Raw genomic sequence first — 22,463 nt, 5'->3', positions numbered from 1 at the left:
TGATGTCTACTATAAGAGACCCACTAGTCGTTTCTCTTGCTCAGGAGAAAACTTGGGGCACATAGTGAGCTCTTTTAAGTCCCATTGATTTCAGTGGGAGGGTTAAGCTGAGCAGGATTCGGACAAAAACCAGAAGTAGTTTGCACGCATTCATTCCCTTTGAGCTGTGTGTGAGTCATGGTGCCATGGGTTCTGTGCCTCTGATGGAGGAGCACTGTGTGTAGCTGATAGTGGAAGTTTTAATGGCAGAGAGAGCTTGATCTTTCTCTCTTTAAGATATTACAGTGGAACCTCGGTTTATGAACACCTCGGTTTATGAATTTTCAGTTTATGAACGGCGCGGAACCATCTGGAACGGATTAATTCATATTCCATTACTTTCAATGGGAAAGTTCGCTTCAGTTTATGAACGCTTCAGTTTATGAACAGACTTCCGGAACCAATTACACCCATGCTTCAGTTTATGAACGCTTCAGTTTAAGTACTCTGCGGACCCGTCTGGAACGGATTAATCCACTTTCCATTACTTTCAATGGAAAAGTTTGCTTCAGTTTATGAACGCTTCAGTTTAAGTACTCCGCGAACAGATTAATCCACTTTCCATTACTTTCAATGGGAAAGTTTGCTTCAGTTTATGAACGCTTCAGTTTATGAACAGACTTCCGGAACCAATTGTGTTCATAAACCGAGGTACCACTGTATACCTTTGGCTGTACCTTTCCATCCTTAAACACTTCGCCTTTGTGTTGGTGACATATTCTGCTCCCTTGCATGCTGATCCTGCTATAATGGTTGAACCAGCAACAATCGGCCCAGTTGGTACACGGCTTATGAGTATTTGAAATCCTGGCTTGCCATTGTGGCAGTAAGCCGATCACTCCTAAAAGGTCTGTGCGGACTGGAGAAAGCAGATATCTGAAAGGCCGTTCTGATTAAAGCACGTTGTGTTTAAAAAAATGCAATGGTAGCAGCACAATGTACAGTACAGTGTACAGTGACCAATGTGATTGCATGTTTTAAATTGTTTTAATGTTCTAATTTGAGAGCTGTTCGACAGTGGAATTTGCTGCCAAGGAGTGTGGTGGAGTCTCCTTCTTTGGAGGTCTTTAAGCAGAGGCTTGACAGCCATCTGTCAGGAATGCTTTGATGGTGTTTCCTGCTTGGCAGGGGGTTGGACTGGATGGCCCTTGTGGTCTCTTCCAACTCTGATTCTATGAATTAGGACTTCAGGGTGAAGGGCATTTAATAAATAAAAATAATAGATAACGTAATAATAGTGCAGGACATTACAGTTGCTAGAATAACCTTTAAGTGGTCCACTAAGGCCCTCAGCAATTTTCAAGTGGGCCTAATCTTATCAACTGATGTACAAAACGGACCTGTGTGGACAGTTGCATTTTGATCGATACAATGCAAGAAATGCTAGAACTTTGTCCCATCAGTTTTCCCTGTTCTAACGTACGTCCTCACAGGTTTCTATTACACTCTGCAAAGACCTCAACAATCCCTTTGCTTTAAATGGGAGATTTAAAATGAGAGAAAGGATTAGATTTGCAATTGCTTGAGAGGAAGCCCTTCCATTCAAACCCGCTCCATTATCTCAGTTTGCTCTGATTACCCAGGTATTGAATTCCACAATCCTTTTTGTAACTTGCTTGTCTGCTGCTGCAAAACCTTTCTAGGTCTCCCATCCCTTTTCCTGAGAAAAAGCCTGTTGTTGCAATTTAACCTATTGTTGCAATTTGCTTGGATCTGCAAGGTTAATGGGATTTGTTTTCTCAGGACTTTCATAAACACGGTGCTCAGTTTTATCTTGCTTGCGAGAAACCAAACGCCCACCTCACGCTCCCACATACATTTTTCCTTAAGGGGAGAAATGATGTTGTTTATTTAATATGATAGATGAGCAGCGTAGGCAAACGTTTGATCTTGGTGGACTAGAACGGCTAGTGATCTGCTCAACCCTGATTTTGCTGCCATCCTGCTGCACCCTTATCCATTTGAGCTCAAGTGTTAAGAGGGCGCCTCCATGACTCTTCCTCAGTGTTCACGAGTGCCTTAGGGTGCAATTATTGCATAGGATCTCCGTACAGTGATGGCTCGCAAGATGAATTTAATTCGTTCCACGGGTCTTTTCTTATAACGAAAAATTCATCTAGCGAATCCCATAGGAATGCATTGAATTTTTTTGATTTTTTTTTGCCCATAGGAACGCATTAATTGAATTTCAATGCATTCCTATGGGAAACCGCGATTCGCTAGACGAATTTTTCGTAAAACGAATTCGTCTAGCGAGGCAACCTCCGCTAGAAAAAACCTTTCGTTAAGCGGAAATTTCGTTAAGCAGGGCATTCGTTAAGCGAGGCACCACTGTATTTCAAAAAGTGAAAATGCGGACACAAAAGTTGTTGAGTGGTTGTTGTTGTTTTGGTGTGGGGACAAATCTCAACAACAACAAAAGTTTCTGAGGTATTTTTTTTAATGAAAATTGCTAAAATCTACACTTCCAACATGGGCTGCCATACGTCTGGATTTTCCTGGACATTTCAGCCATTTTCACCTCGGACGCTGCTTAAGGAGGCTGAATACCGGCTTGGCCTGGGAAAATTCCGGACGCATGACAACCCTGTTACTGCAGCAAATAGGTTGTCCCATTTTTCCCATTAAGTGTGGGCTTCATTTCCTTCACAGGAGAGCCAAAGGCCTGAAAGAAGTTGACAGTTCGGCCTGGTGTCATGCTGCCGTTACCATAGCAACCACCGGCAGCCCTACACGGAGGCACTGATCCAGTCTGCTGCTAGAGCAGAAGGCCATTAATCCCGCTAGCAAATTACGCCCCTGCTGAGATCCTACTTTTGACCTAATGCTTCACTTTTCCGAAAACATTTAAAACAAACAAACAAAAGAACTCTCCAGGTTCGATACAAATGTCACGTTTATTTTTAGACCAAATGTGCTTGGCTTGGCATTACTGTACTAGCAACATATTTATTTCAGCCCATCCTAACTCTAAGGCTCAGGGCAAGTTGCTTCATTTAAAAAACTCTCTCCAACCACACAACATGTTTTCTTCCATTCCCGCGCCCCACATGAGGAATACTGGGCTCTCAGGCTTGTTGCCCAGATTTACCCAGTCAGTCCATAGTTGTGCTGGACCGTTAACTTAGATATTCCATGTAACTCATGTAGTTACTCTTCTACAGTTCATCTCTTTTATTTTATATTAGTAGCGGTTCTCATACCTGATGTTGCTCAGAAATTCTATTTAAAAAACTCCACAAAAATCAGTGCAGTTTTGAAATCAGTGGATAAAATCTGTGCAACTTTGAAAGGTTTGGCCTACTATTCTTATTCAAAATGGCGTCCAACTATAGCTAAACAGATGCTTCTTGATTTCAGGAATCATCATGCAGAATTGTGTTACTGTTATTTTAAGAGGTGCCCAAAGAGCAAGCAAACAACTTCCTAAAGCAGATGTGACTGGTTCTGTTTATCTTTCGTTTTTCTCCAAACAGCAGGGATATTGTCACAGAACATTGTTGGCATGTATGCATTCTGCGTTTCTAGAGCCAGACTATGGGGAGGGTGGAGGGTGGGAAAAGCTGTCCCTGAAGCCAAAGAGAATCCTAGAAGCCTTGTGGGTCTTTGTGTGGGTATAGGAGGAACTGTGAGAAGCGATATTAGAAAGAGTCCTGGTTTCTTGTGACCAGAACAGAACTACTGTTCTCACTCAGAGTGGACCACAGTCATCCCTTAAAGAATAATCTACCTGGCTGTGCTGCTAGAGTAGGTTGCAAAGCGACACAACTCTGGTGTGTGAAGTGGGATCAGAGCTTATGAGACAGTGTAAGACAAGCATCGGCAACGTTTTCCAGCTGTAGGCCGGAGCGTTCCCACGGACTATTGTCCGTGGACTGGATGTGGGCTGGACATGCGCAGAAGCGATTTCTGGCGCCGCGCTGCCTATGTTTCGTGGCACCGGAAATCACTACTGCACTTGTCCACACCACCGGAAATCATTTCTGCGGCTGCGCAGACGCCAGAAATTGCACCTGCGCAGACGCGATTTCTGACGCCGCTCGGCGAGTCCCCAGTTTAGCGCAGCGGGCAGGGGACTTGCTGAGTGGGCGGCTCAGTGACCATGCGGCTCGTGGGCCGGATAAACGGCCTCCGTGGGCCGTATCTGACCCTTGGGCCGGAGGTTGCTGGTGTATGGTGTAAGACAGGCATCCCCAAACTTCGGCCCTCAAAATGTTTTGGACTACAATTCCCATCTTCCCCAACCACTGGTCCTGTTAGCTAGGGATCATGGGAGTTGTAGGCCAAAACATCTGGAGGGCCGCAGTTTGGGGATGCCTGGTGTAAGAGAACAGTTTTTACTTACCAATCGGTAATTGCGAGATACCAAGACAGCACTTAAGATGGCTTAAGCAGCAAACTATTAACTAGCTAAGATAACTAACTGGACTGATGTACAAGGATGGTGGATTTATTTTCTGAGGACTTTCATAAACATGATGCACAGTTTTATCTTGCTTGTGAAAAACCAAACAGCACTTCTCACAGGCCTTTGGACAGAATGACCCCTCCATTCTCTCTCTTGCCACTGTGGCTTAGCACTACTGTACATGAATGAGGTGCATGAATGAGCTTGCACATTCTCTCCATACCAGGGAGGAGAACTTCAGCAGCTTTTACTTTCAGTTTTTGTCACGTTTTTCAGCAGGAGAAGAGTAAGATGCATTTGTTCCACTGAGGACAAGGTCTAAGGGGAGGAAATGTGCAAACTCATGGCCTGCTTTCAATCTAGTTAGGGTTGAGAGTCTCCCTATTGCCCCTGGGCTGCTTGGAGGACTGAATATGGTCCATGTTTATGATCACGCATGTGGAATGAGGGTGTGGACCCATAATCTTCCTGAATAAAAATGGAAACGTTTTCTCTGCTTTGTTTTTTTTAAAACCACAGGGTCAGTACTGTGACATCTGCTCATCGGCCAACAGCAACAAAGCCCATCCCATCACCAATGCTATAGATGGCACCGAGCGCTGGTGGCAAAGCCCTCCTCTTTCGCGAAGGCTGGAATTCAATGAGGTCAACGTCACCTTGGATCTTGGACAGGTAACTGCAGGGAAAGGGACAGAGGTTTATACAGCATTCTCCTTGATCAAGGGACCCTTTTTACTTTGCAGAGATATTGATAGACAAGAGTGTTCTTCTTTTTTCATGGATTTTTGAGTTACACAACAGGACACATCGGAAATCCTGCAACTTTCCTTAGCTAACTTCACTCACAGTATTGTTGGCCCCCAAAGTCTTCTCCAGAAGACAACGGAATCACGCAGAGCTGTAGCACTACATGTATGAATAGCAAGGTTACCTTGTTTTCAAAGTGCTTCAGATGTATGTGCAGTATATATATTGAACAGAATCTTACTACTTCAAGCTGCATGAGGGGCTGAGCTGCATATTTTATTGCTCTCCAATGTGAAGCATCTCTGCACCTAGTTCAACAGCATTCCTGTGAGAAAGCTGTGCTTGGACCCTTCTCCTTGCAACAGGGAGTGACACAGAGCAGGCAAAGATTTCATCTTGATTCTAGGGATAAGCCAGCCATAAGGGAAATTTCCATCATGGCCATCATACATATATTCCTCATATTTAATTGGATGTACAGTATTTAATGGGTTTGGGACCTTGTGGTTGAATGGAAGTCACAAAGTCAATGCAGTGGTACCTCTACTTACGAATTTAATGCGTCCCGAACGCACATTCGTAAGTCGGAAAAAATTGTAAGTCAAATCGCATAGGAATGCATTGCGAGGAAAAAATTGCAACCCTATCTAAAAATTTGTAAGTAGAAAAAATCCTATCTAAACCACATCCAAGATGGCGGGCGGAGCTCCGTTCGTAAGTAGAAACATTCGTAAGTAGAGTTATTTGTAAGTAGAGGTACCACTGTACTGGACTGTTCTTTGTTAGTGAGATCGTGTGTGGACATTTGCGCTTTCTGCAGGCGGGATGAAGCATCTGAAAGGTGACACGCCACTTAAATACAAAAGAAAGCAAATAACTGCACTTTGAGTAGTCACGTCTGGGATTTTAAAGCAAATTGCTGATATCCTGTTGTTGAATGTTAGCTCAAACCTTTGGGGATCAGAGTTCATACTGGCCTGTCAAGACAAAGTGTAATGATTTGAATACGAAAAGTATCTGGTGTCCAATAACCTTTCCTTCCTTTTGATAACCTGGTTTCTGGGTCACTGTTCATTTCTTAATAAACAGTGGTTTACTCAGCCCTTTTTGTGATATAGGCTGCTAGAAAATTGTTTTATATTTTGAAAAAAAAAAGATTTATGTTTGAAGTATTATATATATTTAAATGGGGACCCCTCCCATATTCTTTAGAATAATAACATGTATCAGCAAACTGAACTGGATTAATCAGAGAGTATACACTGTATAACGATGTTCCTGGTTCTTTGTTAAACTTTTCCTAGACAAGTGGAGAATTCAAAGAAGCACAGTGTTTCACACCAGCATGCAAGGGATAACACAAATTCTGCAAAATAACTGTGCGGGTGTACAACGATTGCCATATAATTTTTGTGTGTAGAAAACCCTGACTGGTTGTGAGCCTTTTGTTTAGTAGTAGTGGATCTGCTGGTCTTATCTGCAGAAATCTCCACAAAGGAATAGTTGGGCACTGTTTTCTCTTTGCAAATGCAGGAACTCGGTAAGAAAGGTAATCTCCAGGTGGCTTTTGCGGGTCTATGACCTAGGGCCATTGGCTTTGCCTGTTTGGGAACCAGTTCTCATTTCAAAGCTGGCAGCTTCAGTTTGAAACACTCTAGTTAAATATTTAAACAAAGCTCCAATACGCGGAGGAAGGAGGGCAGCTGTCTAGAATGAATGCCTGGGGATGGAGGCAGTTGAATATCTCCTTGGAGAGAGCCTTTCCATCGCTGAAAGCTCTGTCAGTAACCTATATGCCAGCCTTTCATTTCAAGTGCACACAAAATGTGACAGGCAAAGCTTCTGGGGGAGAACTGGCTTACCAGTTGCTTGCTGAATAGAATAGGCGGAGGAAGCAGTCTGTGTTGTAAACAATTCCCTCCTTGGAATTCAGTGAGTCCAGCATTCAGTTCTGAAGTGTGATTTTGATGATGTAGCATTTAAAGGACTAGAGTGTCACAGCAGGCAGACTGGAGGTTTACTGTTCCACCCTGCTGGCTTCTGAAACATTTGGGTTCAATTTTCTAGAAAACACTAAATGCAAAAGCAGACGCGACACTAGTTTTCAAACAGCCTGGTCTGTTTACTTGTGGCTTTGGAAATTCCCCCTTGTGTGTTATTTTTCTCCTGTGAAGTTGATCAGAATTCTGCTCGTTTTTTGTGGTGGTGTAATTTTTGTGGTGGTGTAATGAGAAATCTCTATGTGGGACAAGAAGCTACAGTTAGAACTGGATATGGAACAACGGATTGGTTCAAAATTGGGAAAGGAGTACGACAAGGTTGTATATTGTCTCCCTGCTTATTTAACTTATATGCAGAATTCATCATGCGAAAGGCTGGACTAGATGAATCCCAAGCAGGAATTAAGATTGCCGGAAGAAATATCAACAACCTCAGATATGCAGATGACACAACCTTGATGGCAGAAAGTGAGGAGGAATTAAAGAACCTTTTAATGAGGGTGAAAGAGGAGAGCGCAAAATATGGTCTGAAGCTCAACATCAAAAAAACCAAGATCATGGCCACTGGTCCCATCACCTCCTGGCAAATAGAAGGGGAAGAAATGGAGGCAGTGAGAGATTTTACTTTCTTGGGCTCCTTGATCACTGCAGATGGTGACAGCAGTCACGAAATTAAAAGACGCCTGCTTCTTGGGAGAAAAGCAATGACAAACCTAGACAGCATCTTAAAAAGCAGAGACATCACCTTGCCGACAAAGGTCCGTATAGTTAAAGCTATGGTTTTCCCAGTAGTGATGTATGGAAGTGAGAGCTGGACCATAAAGAAGGCTGATCGCCGAAGAATTGATGCTTTTGAATTATGGTGCTGGAGGAGACTCTTGAGAGTCCCATGGACTGCTAGAAGATCAAACCTATCCATTCTTAAGGAAATCAGCCCTGAGTGCTCCCTGGAAGGACAGATCGTGAAGCTGAGGCTCCAATACTTTGGCCACCTCATGAGAAGAGAAGAATCCTTGGAAAAGACCCTGATGTTGGGAAAGATTGAGGGCACTAGGAGAAGGGGACGACAGAGGACAAGATGGTTGGACAGTGTTCTCGAAGCTACGAACATGAGTTTGACCAAACTACGGGAGGCAGTGGAAGACAGGAGTGCCTGGCGTGCTCTGGTCCATGGGGTCACGAAGAGTCGGACACGACTAAACGACTAAACAACAACAAAAATTCAAACTAGGTTTCAATGCCACTTTCCTGCCCATAAGCTCTGTACTACGAGGCCTGTTCCTATAGGGTACTGGCATAGTGGCTTCATGTAATAATAAATTCCCAGGGTACCTGGGGAAGGTAGAGATAATGCCCCGAAATAATATCTGACAGAAAATGACTTGATGGCTTAAGGTTAAGATCAGCATTTTGACTTTGGCCCCGCAGCAAACTGTTAACTAACTAAGATAACTGAACTGATAACTGAATCAGTAAGATTCAGTAAGAGCTGTTCGGCAGTGGAATTTGCTACCAAGGAGTGTGGTGGAGTCTCCTTCTTTGGAGGTCTTTAAGCAGACGCTTGACAGGCATATGTCAAGAATGCTTTGATGGTGTTTCCTGCTCAGCAGGGGGTTGGACTGGATGGCCCTTGTGGTCTCTTCCAACTCTACAATTCTATGATTCTATGAATCGTCTCACATCAGAGGACAGTGCTGCTATTGCATCCTGCTAGAAATAGGAAAATCAAGATCTGGAGGATGCAATGCATTTCTCATATCAGTAGTTGAGTAAATTACGGGAGACGGCTTCTTAGCTTGATCGGTGACATCAACAGCTGCAAAATACCGGTAGTTGCTGTTGGGGTTTGCCACTGTGATATCACCACCTATACTTGTGGCAGTGGCTAAGATTTCCAAGGAAAGAGCCTGGTGTCCACGTCCCAGGATGCCTTTGAATGATGGGGATATGGCCAGGCAAAGCAGGTAAAGTTGCCTATCCTTGCGTTTTGCAGTTTGGTTTTTTTTTTTGCTGCAATTGATAAGGTTGTTACTGATGATGGCAATTCCTTTCTGTAGCTGTTTTCAGTGTACAGAGTGCATGGCAACTCTTGCCTCGTTTACCCCCACGACAGCCCTGTGAACGAGGCTGCTATTATTCCAGTTTAACAAGCTGTTCTTTTGTTTGTGCCCTTTCCTGTTGCCTGCCCATCTGTCCTGAGTAGCAGGACCCACAAATAAAGAAGCAAGGAGGAGCATTGGAATCCCCAGCCAGTGAATGACAACCTGAAAAAGAGAAAAGGGAGGGGGGGGGAAAATAAAAATAAAAACTGAAGTGGCGGGCCACCCAGCCTGAGTAATTTATATAATAGACTCACATCGTGTAGTGAATGGCCTGTGATGGCTTTAAGTTTACAGTTCTCTGGCAGGGGGAGGTCAAGGAGGTTCTGCCAAATAATGGAAAGGGCTATTCATTTGATTATCTATTTGGAGGTATCTGTTTTTGGGTGGGGGTGGGATTGTAACTGTTTCAGATCAGCTGCAGACATTTGTGTATCATCAGCGAGAATGGTTGATGTTTATGCTAACCCACTGATGGGCAACCTTTTGAGCTTGGTGTGTCAAAATTCGCCAAAAAACCGAGCATAACTCGGGTGGTGTGTCACTTCGAGAAAAAACACCATAAACTATTTCATGATATTCATAGTTTAAATAACAAAAATGTATAATTGTAATATATAACTATTCTAATAAACCAAAAACTAATTATTTAACCAAACCAAACCAAAAACTCCTTATTTATTACAAAGTGCCCAGAGTTGTTGGGCTTTTGGGGGGGGGAGCTGCTGACCAAAGTTTTGGAGGTTTTTTTGGGGTGTGTTCAAAAGTTGCTTTGCTTTTTTTGAGGGGATGCCCCAAAGCTGCTGCACTTTTTTGGGGGGGAAAGAGAACAGAAATAAATGATGAATAACACCTTCACTGGAACTAACATGCAGCACCGACATAGTCTGCCAAAGCACCAAAAACCCCAGCACAGAACAGGTTAAGAAACGAACGCTGTTACACCCAATCATAGTCTGCCAAAGCACCAGAAAAAAACAGCACAGAAAGGGTTAAAAAACTAATCTCTGGCTACCAGCAGCAACAACAACAAAAAGGATCCTGGTTTTAACAGCGGAGACAAGCTGTAGCGGAGACAAGCTGTAGGAGGAGCGGGAGAACTAATGGGGAAAAAAACCCCAACAACAACAACAACAGCGAATGGGCTGATGGGGCGTGTGCCAGCAGTGAGGGCTCTGCGTGTCACGTCTGACACGCGTGTCATAGGTTCGCCATCACTGTGCTAACCTGTGATCATCAGAAGCAAAATGTAGCCTGGCGTCTTGATGTCCTCTGACGACTGGTTATGAAGTGAGCAAATTGGTTAGGAAACTCTCAGTGGATTGTGCAAAAAGAGAACAATATTTCGTCTTTGTAATCAGTAGTAATAGTAGTAGTAGTAGTAATAAAATTTTATTTATACCCCGCCCTCCCTGGCCAAGACCGGGCTCAAGGCGGCTAACACTGAATAGAAATACAGTAAAAACATTAAAACAAAATAAAACAAAAACAGTTGATTAAAATATAAGTTAGAATACAGTTTAAAATGCAGCCTCATTTTAGTGGTAGCCTATAAGGGGAAAAAATGTCAAATATTCACCGGGGCCAACTATCTATGCTGGTCCTACATGGGCCAGCAAAAAGAACCGATGGAAAATTTATATACAAATCCCATATAAGGGGGTTCATTCAGCAAATGAATGAATGAATGAATGAATGAGAGGGGTGGGTTTAGACCAGGCACCCCCAAACTGCGGCCCTCCAGATGTTTTGGCCTACAACTCCCATGATCCCTAGCTAAGAGGACCAATGGTCAGGGATGATGGGAATTGTAGTCCAAAACATCTGGAGGGCTGAAGTTTGGGGATGCCTGGTTTAGACTGAGTCCAGCCCAAAGGCCAGGCGGAACAGCTCCGCCTTGCAGGCCCTGCGGAAAGATGTCAAATCCCTGATTTCAAAACGAACAGATACAGTAGGTATCAGGGAGTTGTGATGTAGCAGTTGTCTATATTAACAAAGAGACTAAAGTGCTTTAAGGAATATTGAACAGCTGGCTTCTTTCCAGATCCCTGACATCTCCTCCCATGAAGGTGATTCCAGGCCAAGGCACCCAGAAAGGGTTACATGATGTTAGTATTTGGTGGATAGCTGCATGAAGAGAAATGCTTAAGGGTCTTGGAAAGCAACAAAAAGAGAACATTCATGCCAGGACATGCTTGCAGCTAAGTGTTGTTGATTGTAGAGGCTGTTGCAATCCTCCTTAAAAGGAGGTATTGGTTGTGAGTTACTCTGGGGAGACATGTGAAGATTGGGAGCCTATTTGGGCCACAGACTACACCACTTGGTGTGTGTTCACAGCCAGAGGATGATAATGTTCGGAAGTACCAAATCCTCTTCTATTGTGACACACACGAAAAAGTTTAGCCCAGGTTATATGTGTGCTACCATCTGTTATATGGGGCTCAGATATGGACAGGGTGCTCACCTTGGATCTAGAGAAGCTGTTCAGTCTAAGTTCCTAGGGCAATTTTTTTCTGATCCCTCCTGTGTTCCAAATGCTTCATTGCGCTTGGAGCCTAATCTCGCCTCTGTTGAATTACAGACCTGGCATAGGACATTCAATTATTGGCTTCGGCTAAATTTAAACCCCCACCGGTCTACTACCCTTAGTATCACAAGATTGTCATGAGAGCGCTTGGACTAAAAATGTCACCCAAAAGCTTCATTTTCTTCCGGTTTCTCACTACAACAGTTATGAACACTGGGCTTCAGTAAAGCAAATTATTTAATTACATGGCGCCTATATATAATTGAGCGATGGAATAATTTGGCCACAATAAGAAAATTTAGTCCATGGTATGATTATTTCCCACCTAGTCGTTTTGATATGTTGGCACCTTATTTGCAAAATTTAACAGTTCCAAAATATAGACACACTTTCACTTTTGCAAGATTAAATATACCTGCCTTCAGCTGTACTTGAGGGCCGAGTTCAAAAGGTTCCACTGGAAAAACGGTTATGTCCATGTGGAGATGGCAGTATTGAGTCAGTAGCTCATGTGCTACTAGCTTGCACTCTTTATAAACATTGGAGGAGTGAGGTTATTACCCCCCTACTACTATCCATACCAGGTGGCTCAACCATTGCTACTGTATCTTTTCTTCTAGCAGATCAAGATAACCAGGTGACAGCAAAAACCGTAAATTTTTTGGCAGGGGCAGTTTAGACTAAGATCTCTCAAGAACAGGGGTCACCAAACTTTTTCAGCAAGGGGCTGGTCCACTGTCTCTCAGTCCTTGTGGGGGTCCGGACTAATTTTTTTTGGGGGGGATGAACGAATTCCTATGCCCCACAAATAACCCAGAGATGTATTTTGAATAAAAAACACACATTCTACTCATGTAAAAACACCAGGCAGGCCCCACAAATAACCCAGAGATGCATTTTAAATAAAAGGACAGATTCTACTCATGTAAAAACACACTGATTCCTGGACCGTCCGCGGGCTGGATTTGGAAGGCGATTGGGCTGGATCTGGCCCCCGGGACTTAGTTTGCCTGCCCATGCTCAGAATGTATTTTGTATAGTTAAGTTTTTACCTCTGTCTTCAGTAAATTGTATTGTATTTTATTGCTATGTCTGGTGGCTGATTCAAATAAAGATTCTTCTTCTATATGTGTACTACCATTCTGCAGGAAAATCTGCAGATTGTGGTATTGGGATTCGTAAGATCTCAGCTTGCAGTTTAAACATAAACTAGGTTTCTAGCTCTTGTGGCTTTGAAGATATGCACAAAAGTGCATTGGACAATGTCTGCTAAAATGGCACAACTCGGAGGGAAGGCACTTTGCACCCTGCATAGATTCACACACACACACAGCTGAAATAATTTGTGAAAAGTAGTAAAATAATGAAAGTTATTCAAAATAAGCAGAACTATGCAACATATGGTTTTCATAATCATATGCAGAATTTAACTTTTACAGGCAAGAATTTTTTTAATTTTTAAAGCACGGAGTTAACATAGTCCTGCCTGCTGTCTGATTGCACCTTCAAATCCTGAGAAGAGATAGGTACGCAGAGAGGGAGCTGCAGCAGTTACCTCTTCAGCACATGCCGCACTAGTTGAGTTGTGTTTAGAGGAGATAAAAGTGGTGCTTGTTGGCAGCTTTCAGAAAAAGAAGAAAGAACTAGTTTTCTTCCTCCAGGGTCAGTTTAATGTCGTTTCCCTTAGTGATTGTAATAAAATGGTGTTCTCTATAGAAAAGAATCATTTGTCTTCTTCCCTATGAAGCGTCTTTGGTTTTCTGAAAGCCACCACAGTTGAAATCTTTCAGGAAAAGCTCATCCATGGAGGCCATTGTGGTCTAACCTGTTAACTTTCCCCCCTTGCTTTTAAGAACAATTACCAGTCTGTACGCTTCATGCTGCTTCCTTTCTGCCTTTCTTTCCAAATGAAAGTTTACTCTCAGGGTGAAAAAACAGTTTCTGGAAAGATGTGGCATTTGGGGTCCTTTTATGTCAATATTGTATTATTTATTCTTTTTGATTTAAAGAACAATCTATCCATTTGGTACTAAAATAATACCACCTCCAAAATTAATAAATCCAATGCAGGCATAATAGTCAATTAAGGGGGGGGGAACAGTGATTAATAAGACACAGCCTATTCCATCCCAAAAAAAGTCTGGGAATATGGGGAAGTTTTAACATGGAACCCAAAAGTTCAGGTAATCCTTTCTGGGGGCAGCATTCTATAAATGGCAGGGGCCACAACCATAAAGACTCTCCAAAGCTCTGTTAGGGGTAGCATATGGAGGAGGGCCTGATACGGTGGAACCTCGGTTTATGACTACCTCCGTTTACGAAAACCTCTGTTTACGAATGCCGCAGACCCGGAAGTCTTTACATCCGGGTTCCGCGGCGTCGGATGCGCAGACTCGATCTGTGCAGCTCACGCATGCACAGAAGTGCTCTATTGGTGCTTTGCGCACACGAATGCCTTGGCGAGCGAACGCCTCCACGGAACGGATTGCGTTCGCAAACCGAGGTACCACTGTATGTTGAATTGGGCTTGGAAATGTGGACAGTGCGGTTGGGCCAGATTGGGTGTTATACTATCTCAGGGGTCCCCAAACTACGGCCCCCGGGCCGGATGCGGCCCAATTGGCCTCCCAATCCGGCCTGCGACGACCCCCGCCGCCCGCTGCCGCCGCCCGCTCTTACGGCACGCGGCGCGGCGGCGATCTTCAAAATCGGAAAAAAATCGCCGAAAATCCTTTGTGCGCATGCGTATGGGCCTCTCCCGACCCAGAAGAGGTCATTTCCGATGTACTTCCGGGTCGGGGGAGGCCCATACGCATGCGCACAAGCGATTTTCGGCGATTTTTTCCGACAGTGTGCGTGTGCGCATGCGCACGGGCGCGCACTCCCCCGCCCTCCGGCCCGCTGCACGCGCACTCCCCTGCCCTCTGGCCCGCCGCGCGGCGGGCACCGGCCCGAAGCCCGCTAAGTCTGGGGACCCCTGTACTATCTGATGGTTTCATCCCTGTTGTTAATCTGAGTGCTGCTTTCTGCACTTGCTTGACTTTCTGAGCTGCCTTCAAAGGCAACCCCTTATACAGTATAGTGCATTGCAGTAATCTAATCTAGAGGTTCCCGGAGCATAGACTATGTTCTCCCCATCGAGATAGAACCATGGTAGGACCACTAGCTGAAGCTGGTAGAAGATGCTCCATGTCACTGAGGCTGCCTGGACCCCATGACAGTAATGTATCCAAGAGAACCCCCAAGCTATGAACCTGCACCTTCAGGGGGAGTATGTCTGCTCCCCCTGAAGACCGCAGAGCCAAGCTTGACATATACATTACATGAAGATTCCTCTGTCTAGCCTGAACTGACCTTTGCAAAATGCTTAGGGAATGTACCATCTATTAATAAATTAAAACACCTTCCCCTGAACTGTATTAGTAGTTAGATTTAATTGTAATGCTTTCTACAGGTAAAGTGAACCATTACATTTCGTACAGAGTTAATATACAGTTTGCAGTGTTTTAAGGGTACATTTGAGGTTGTAGTCAAAGGATAAAGGTAAAGGGACCCCTGACTATTAGGTCCACTAGTGACCGACTCTGGGGTTGTGGCGCTCGTCTCACATTATTGGCTGAGGGAGCCGGCGTCATGTGGCCAGCATGACAAAGCCACTTCTGGCAAGCCAGAGCAGCACACGGAAACGCCGTTTACCTTCCCGCTGTAGAGGTTCCTATTTATCTACTTGCATTTTTGATGTGCTTTCGAACTGCTAGGTTGGCAGGAGCTGGGACCGAGCAACGGGAACTCACCCTGTCACAGGGATTCGAACTGCTGACCTTCTGATCAGCAAGCCCTAGGCTCAGAGGTTTAACCCACAGCGCCACCTGGGTCCCTATATTCAAAGGATACTAACCTTTTAAATGATACAGAAATCGTAAGAAAGCTTGAGATTCTGCCTGCTTTTGTCTGATTTTAAGAAATCTTGGATATTTTAAGTATCCAGTGCCATGTCTCTGAACTCCTGGCTGCTTACTGGGATGAGGTGGGAGTGGGGCAGGGTAGTGGCGAACAGGGCCGTCTCAAGCAGGTTGGGCGCCCTGGCGCTGAGGCGCGGAGATCGCTCCGGCGCCCCCGCCCGCGCAGCGCCCCCCCCAGCCCGGCGCCCTGGCGCCCCGCGCCACTGGGACTATACCTAAAGCCAGGCCTGGTGGCGAAGTTGGAAGCAGTGGGGCTCCCTGGCAGCAACACCAGAATGGCTGTAACACCACAGCAGCCATTCCTGCTAGCTGACAGCTAGTCATCAAAGATGTGAAACTGTTCAGTAACTTGGATGGCTTTAAAAGGGCTTTGACAAATTAATGGAGGCGAGGTCTAATAATGGCTATTTGTCTTGATGGCTCTATGGAGCTTCTGTGTTTTAGACACTGCGTGATTCTGAAAACCCAGTTGCTGGGGAATAAAAGAGGAAGGTGCCTATTATCCTCATGTGCTTCCCAAAAAATCTGCTTAGCTGCTGCGGAAGGTCAGATACTGCACTGGATGGATCTTTGGTCTGATCCTGCCACACTCTTCTTCCAGCCTTGGCCCAGTATACTTGAAGGAGTGTCTCCACCTCCATCATTCAGCCTGGACACTGAGATCGAGCGCTGAGGGCCTTCTGGCAGTTCCGTCACTGCGAGAAGTGAGGTTACAGGGAACCATGCAGAGGGCCTTCTCGGTAGTGGCACCTGTGGAACACCTTCCCATCAGATGCCAAGGCAATAAGCAACTATCTTACTTATAAAAGACACCTGAAGGGAAGTTTTTAATGTTTAATGCTGTATTGTTTTAATATTTGGTTGGGAGCTGCCCAGAGTGGCTGGGGAAACCCAGCCAGATGGGTGGGGTATAAATATTTATTTATTTATTTATTTATTTATTTATTTATTTATTTATTTATTATTATTGAGTCTTTTTTGATCAAGGTTTTTTAAAAATGAGATTTTTGCCTGCCTGCCTGCCTGCCTGCCCCAAAACCTTTTCCAATATGTTTTGCTTTGTTCAGTTACTGAAGGACGAATAGAGTCCAGACTGCACCTGGGAGTTGCTAAGCATGGTTTTTCCCCTCACCCCACCCTCTCCCCCAGGCCAGCCACTTTTGTTACGCACACTTGGATTCTTCAAAGATTAGGGGCAAGGCACCCTGAGGTGAACTGTGTCCGGAGCAAGGTCAGACATGTCAGTGAAGCTGGGAATTTCAGGGGGCTTGGTCTGTAATTATTAGGAAGATGTGAGCGATGTGCCGTTTTCTTGCGAGCTGCGTGATACGGTAACTGGCTGCTCTTGCCTCTTGGCCTGTTTGAAAATGCCTGCAACTGGAGAAATGACTACAACTGAGCATGTCGAAGCAGACATTTCCTCTGCTGGACATTGTTACCGTTGAATCAAGGATCTCTGGACTTTTAAAGTTGGAGGAAGAACTCTGCAGTAGTTGGTAGGGTTGGGCCAACAACACATTTGGGCACATTCTACCACTTGCTTTTGGTAATCAGAACCATGCTTCCCCATCTTAGGGAAAGGGTGTGAAACAGTTTGTAAATGAGGAGAAGAGGGAACACGTTCCTGTTGCCAAGCCGGCCTCTTCCCCTTTGCATTGGGATGCACACCCCCTTTCAAGTACTGTAAAGCAATTGAGAGGAGTGACATCATTTGCGCATCTGAATGCAGCTGATGTTCCTTCACCCAATTTCGGTGGAATTCCCATCTTGATGTGTATCAGGGTGAGAGGTCGAATTTACCACTCTGGGCAGCGACAGGTTGGGAAACATAGTTTGCAGATGAGAAGGAAAAAATGTGCTAGAGAGTGGAAAGTTTGGGGTCCCCCACCCCCACCCTGTTTGTTGGGCATTTGTACCAACCAAGTGGCAGCAACAGCAGGGTCGACGAAATAACAAACTCGCCTGCAATATCTTTGCTTGCTTTTTATTATACAATATATACAACACATACAGTGGTACCTCTACTTACGAATTTAATGCGTTCCGAACGCACATTTGTAAGTCAAATCCCATAGGAATGCATTGGGAGAAAAAATTCGTAAGTAGAAGCAACCCTATCTAAAAATTCGTAAGTAGAAAAAATCCTATCTAAAAATTCGTAAGTAGAAAAAACCCTATCTAAACCGCATCCAAGATGGCGGACGGAGCTTCATTCGTAAGTTGAAACATTTGTAAGTAGAGGTACCACTGTACAATATACCCCTCTTAGCACCATTCCTCTATACCGTGTTTCTCATATTATAAGACATGTCTTATATTTATTTTTTCCTCAAAAAAACACACTATGGCTTATTTTCAGGGGATGTCTTATATTTTTCCTCCTCCTCCTGCCATGGCCGGTATTGCTGCTGTGCCTATCACTATGTCTTATTTTCGGGGTATGGCTTATATTCCTTGAATGCTTAAAAATCCTGCTATGGCTTATTTTATGGGTATGTCTTAAAATATGAGAAACAGGGTACCTCACACACAAACTCATGAAACATTTGGGTAACTTAAATACAATTTTCAAAATAATCAATTACCCAATCACCTTGCCACATTCAGTGCAGCAAGGCAACTCCACCTCCAATTATTCAAATTATCAAAAGCTCACAGGTGTGCTATCATTCAGATCAGGGCTACAAACACACATCTCTGTGTAGCACCATTGACCACATCAATCTTAAAGAAAAACCTAACACACCCAAGCATTTTCAGGTCTCCTGATTGGCAGCTGTCACAGAAAAAGTTGAACCTCAGGAAAATTTGGGAGAGAACTACCAGTGATGGTGCATTTTTATTGTATAGGTTGATGATGTTCCAGGAGAGGTAAATTTTGTTTGCATGATTCTGATTGTTTGAGCAACTTTAAAAGAAAAGGCTGGCCGGTCTCAGATCCTAGCAGAAAATGTGCCTAATTAAAGGCAATTTATTAACACAAGTCTCTTGATACAGGAATGTCATGAAGCACATAATACGTTCTGCCTTTTCCTGCAACATAATTTGCATACAGCAACTTGTATACCTGGTCAAGTCAAATGAAATCTCTGGCTTTTTGCTTTATGTAATATTGAACTCCACCTCTGAGTCACAGTCTGGGAGTATTGTAAGACATAGAAATCAGCACAACAACTGGCAGAATGCAGCTGAACAGTCCCATGTAGGTCAGTGGTTTTCAACTAGTGTGCCGTGGCACCCTGGGGTGCCTTGAATGATGGTCAGGGGTGCCATGGGTAACACTGGCCGGTTTCCCTCTTTCTTTCTTTCTTTCTTTCCTTCCCTCCTCTGAATCCCTCTTGTGTCTCTGCCTCCTAAAGGCGTGCACAGCTTTTATTGCAGCAGCCCTGGCTATAAGCTCTGCAGGCGAATGGTGCGCCTGGGAGGCACCTCTCTTTGGGGTGGGGTGGGCAGCTCAGAGACCAGGGAGGGCGGCTGTGGCTGCCTGGAGGACTTCCAAGGATAGGGGAAAGGAGGCTGAGGGAACACTCCACAAGGCAGGGTGTTTGAAAAAGGGAAAGAGGCTGTCAGCTTTGCAGGCAAGGGGTGACATAACTAGGCTCCTGAGCCCCACAGGGGTGCCACAGAGAGAATGTAGTTGGTGAAGGGAGCCGTGGACTCAAAATGGTTGAAAACTTCTGCCCTAGGTGCTTGCTATTTTCTGCCTTCTTGGGAATCCCGACCACAGCATATGGCTGCACCACTCGGGGCAAGGATGAAGAATCTGGCCCTCAATGTGTTGCTAGAGTTCAGTTCCCATCCTTACCCATTGGCCTTGCTGGCTGGGGCTGCTGGGATGTGGAGTCCAGCAACATTGGCCAGGGGTGTTGGCTGAAGCGGAGGTTCCTCATCCTTGACTTTGGGCTTGTGTTTGTCAGTCCCCGGACAAAACTGACAGTACTGGGAGTATTCAGAATTCTGAATGTACAAATTGTGATGGTTATTGGGAAGGAGGCAGTCTCTTGTTCCAATGAATGAAGGCCCAAGCTGTTCATTTAAATACATTCAGAAAAATGCATGTTCTGTAATACATTGAGCATACAGAATTGAGGATTCCTGGGCACATATTGTGGCTTGTTTTTGGCAGGGACCTCACACAGACCTGCCAAAGCGGTCAGTCTGTGCCAGGTGATTCAGGTTCAGATAAATATGTGACAATATTGAGTTTTCCTAGAAAGGGGAAAGAGGCTTGCTCTTTCAAAGTCTTCGCACATTGTCTCCAATTGCAAACACAGACTCAAGACGGCAAACACAGATCTGGTCTCCAGCTTCATCGTTGCTGTGCTGTTATTGCTGCAAAACTGTTTGCTGCTTAATCTCCCTTCATTCCCTCACAAAGGCTGCACCCACCCTGGCTCAGTGCGAACTCTGGTCCTGGCCAGGATCCAGCTTGCCTTTTCAGGCCTTTGTGTAACTCTATGCGCTGCCAGTGGACCTGGGTTTGAAATTCTTCCTGAAAACACACCACAAACCTTTGTTTGCCTCCATTTCCAGCCCAATTTCTGCATAGAGGTGGCGGCAAAATGATTTGTAACTCGCGTGCTTTTGAAATCTTGGGGTGAATCTTGTTTTGAGCAAATCTGGTTGTTGCTTAAGTTTCATTATCACTTCACTGTTGCTAGATCAGGGAGAGGGCCTCTCCTGTGGTTCTTCTGCAGCTAATTAAGTACCTTCAGGGTTTGTATTCTGCCTTTCCATTTTAGCGACAAAGTGCCCCAGGTGTGTTGTAACATCAAGGGTGGAAAAACTAGTCATGGCAATATAGCCACTTCAACCAGTGGTGGAAGGCATGATTTGGCTGCACTGATATCATTGCCCCTGGTGACCCTGATTCCTTGATGCTAGCAAACTTAATAGAAGCTACTGATGACGAGACAACATCTGTGTATATAATTTTGCCCATTACTGTACTCCCCTTCCAATTATGACAAAAGTGACTAAATGTTGGGCGCTAGCAATGATGTATATAGAAGGTAATGGTCCATCAGCAAGGTTCTGTCAATTTGGCGGTCACTGAAAATAGATTTACCAAAAATGTTAATTCCCCCTCCAAATCACTTACGGACTCCCTGTTAAAGACTGTGCTCATGGAAGACAACCTTACTCGGCTACGAAACGCCAAAGAAATCATTTTAAACCTAGCTTGGTTGGATTTTTGCTTCCTTCGCTGATAGTTTTTCAGTTGCAAATTTGTGATGGGGTCATGTGTGTAGGAATGCCTGAACCAATGTTGGGTGTTTAACAGGAGGTCAGCTGTTTTATAGGGGAATCATGGGTAAGTTCGAGATTTGATAGTTATTCTCTCTCTCTCTCTCTCTCTCTCTCTCTCTCTCTCTCTCTCACACACACACACACACACACACACACACACACAGGGGAGGGAGGGAGGGAGGGAGGGAGGGAGGGAGGAAGAAAGAAAGAAAGAAAGAAAGAAAGAAAGAAAGAAAGAAAGAAAGAAAGAAAGAAAGAAAGAAAGAAAGGTTTGTGCATGAAAATTGTTTTTGCCAGGGAATTGTCCCAGCTGTGCCTTAAGTTGCTAGTCTAATTGAGAGGATGACACTTGCTGTAAGACTGAGTGGACTCCTATCACATTGCCTAGAAAGATAATAAAAAAATTCCTTCAGATAATAAAAAAATTCCTTATTTTATTTTGTTTCGACTCAGACCAACAAGGCTACCTACCTGTACCTAGAAAGATAGTGAGGGCTACAAGCAAGGTGGGGGGGGGAGGTTATTTTATCTCACTTTCAATCTGCCATTCTTTCCTAGTAGTGCCTACTTACTTCCAAGACATTTCAGATGTTTGAAGTTTTTCACAAATACTTCCAGTGGCACATAGGCACTGAGCAGCCTCTCTTGCTTTGCTGTGTGTGTGCACACACACAGAGCGTCCAATCTTCCTTGGAGCTAATTAGTTCACAAAGAGCCACTTCCATTATTTGTTCAGCAAGCAGCTTTTGAAATTCCAATCACCACCTAGTTTATCAGATCAGAGGCTGATAAGGAAATGCAGTCAGCCATTGCTTCCCCCCACCACATCCCCTCGCTATTAAATGACACATTTCCCTCCCAGCGCCTTTTCAGAAGCCGCACCTTTCCTCCAGGCCCTGCCTTTGTTCTTCCTGAAGGAATCTCCTTATCTGGGTTCAGGCCAAGGGCTGGGGATGACAAAAGCAGGAGCCCTTCTGCTAGATTTTGAGCTGGCGTTTGGTGTCTAGTTAGAATGCTTTCCACAAGATGGGAGAAACCAGCACATGCAGAATGGCTCCACGCGCTAGATCACAGTTCTTCAATCCTTGGGGTCCCAAATATTGCTGGACTACAACTCCCATCATCCTTGGCTACTTCAGCCAGTGGTCAGGAATGCTGGGAGTTTTAGTCCCAACATAATATTGGGACCCAAGGTTGAAGACGGCTGTGCTTAGACCAGGCTTCCTCAACCTCGGCCCTCCAGGTGTTTTGAGACTACAATTCCCATCATCCCTGACCACTGGTCCTTCTAGCTAGGGATCATGGGAGTTGTAGGCCAAAAACATCTGGAAGGCCGAGGTTGAGGAAGCCTGGCTTAGACGTATTGCATGGAATGTGATATGTTATGGCCACTAGGAAAGGGATTTTTTTTGTTGCCCCCCCCAGCAGCAT

The 22,463-nt window shown here is 44.6% G+C and overlaps 1 protein-coding gene across 2 annotated transcripts in view; it reads left to right on the top strand.

The window, feature by feature from the left end:
• Positions 1-22,463, top strand: part of LAMA5 (laminin subunit alpha 5) — a 190,394-nt gene that overhangs the window by 11,287 nt on the left and 156,644 nt on the right. For both annotated transcript variants that reach the window (XM_035123974.2, XM_035123973.2), the window contains exon 2: positions 4,967-5,119. In XM_035123974.2, the coding sequence (XP_034979865.2) occupies positions 4,967-5,119 (153 nt within the window). The remainder of the gene's footprint in view (positions 1-4,966; positions 5,120-22,463) is intronic.

This window comes from Zootoca vivipara, chromosome 7, assembly GCF_963506605.1.
Source record: "Zootoca vivipara chromosome 7, rZooViv1.1, whole genome shotgun sequence".
NCBI classification, from domain to species: Eukaryota; Metazoa; Chordata; class Lepidosauria; order Squamata; family Lacertidae; genus Zootoca; species Zootoca vivipara.
This window is presented reverse-complemented; position numbering and strand designations above follow the sequence as displayed.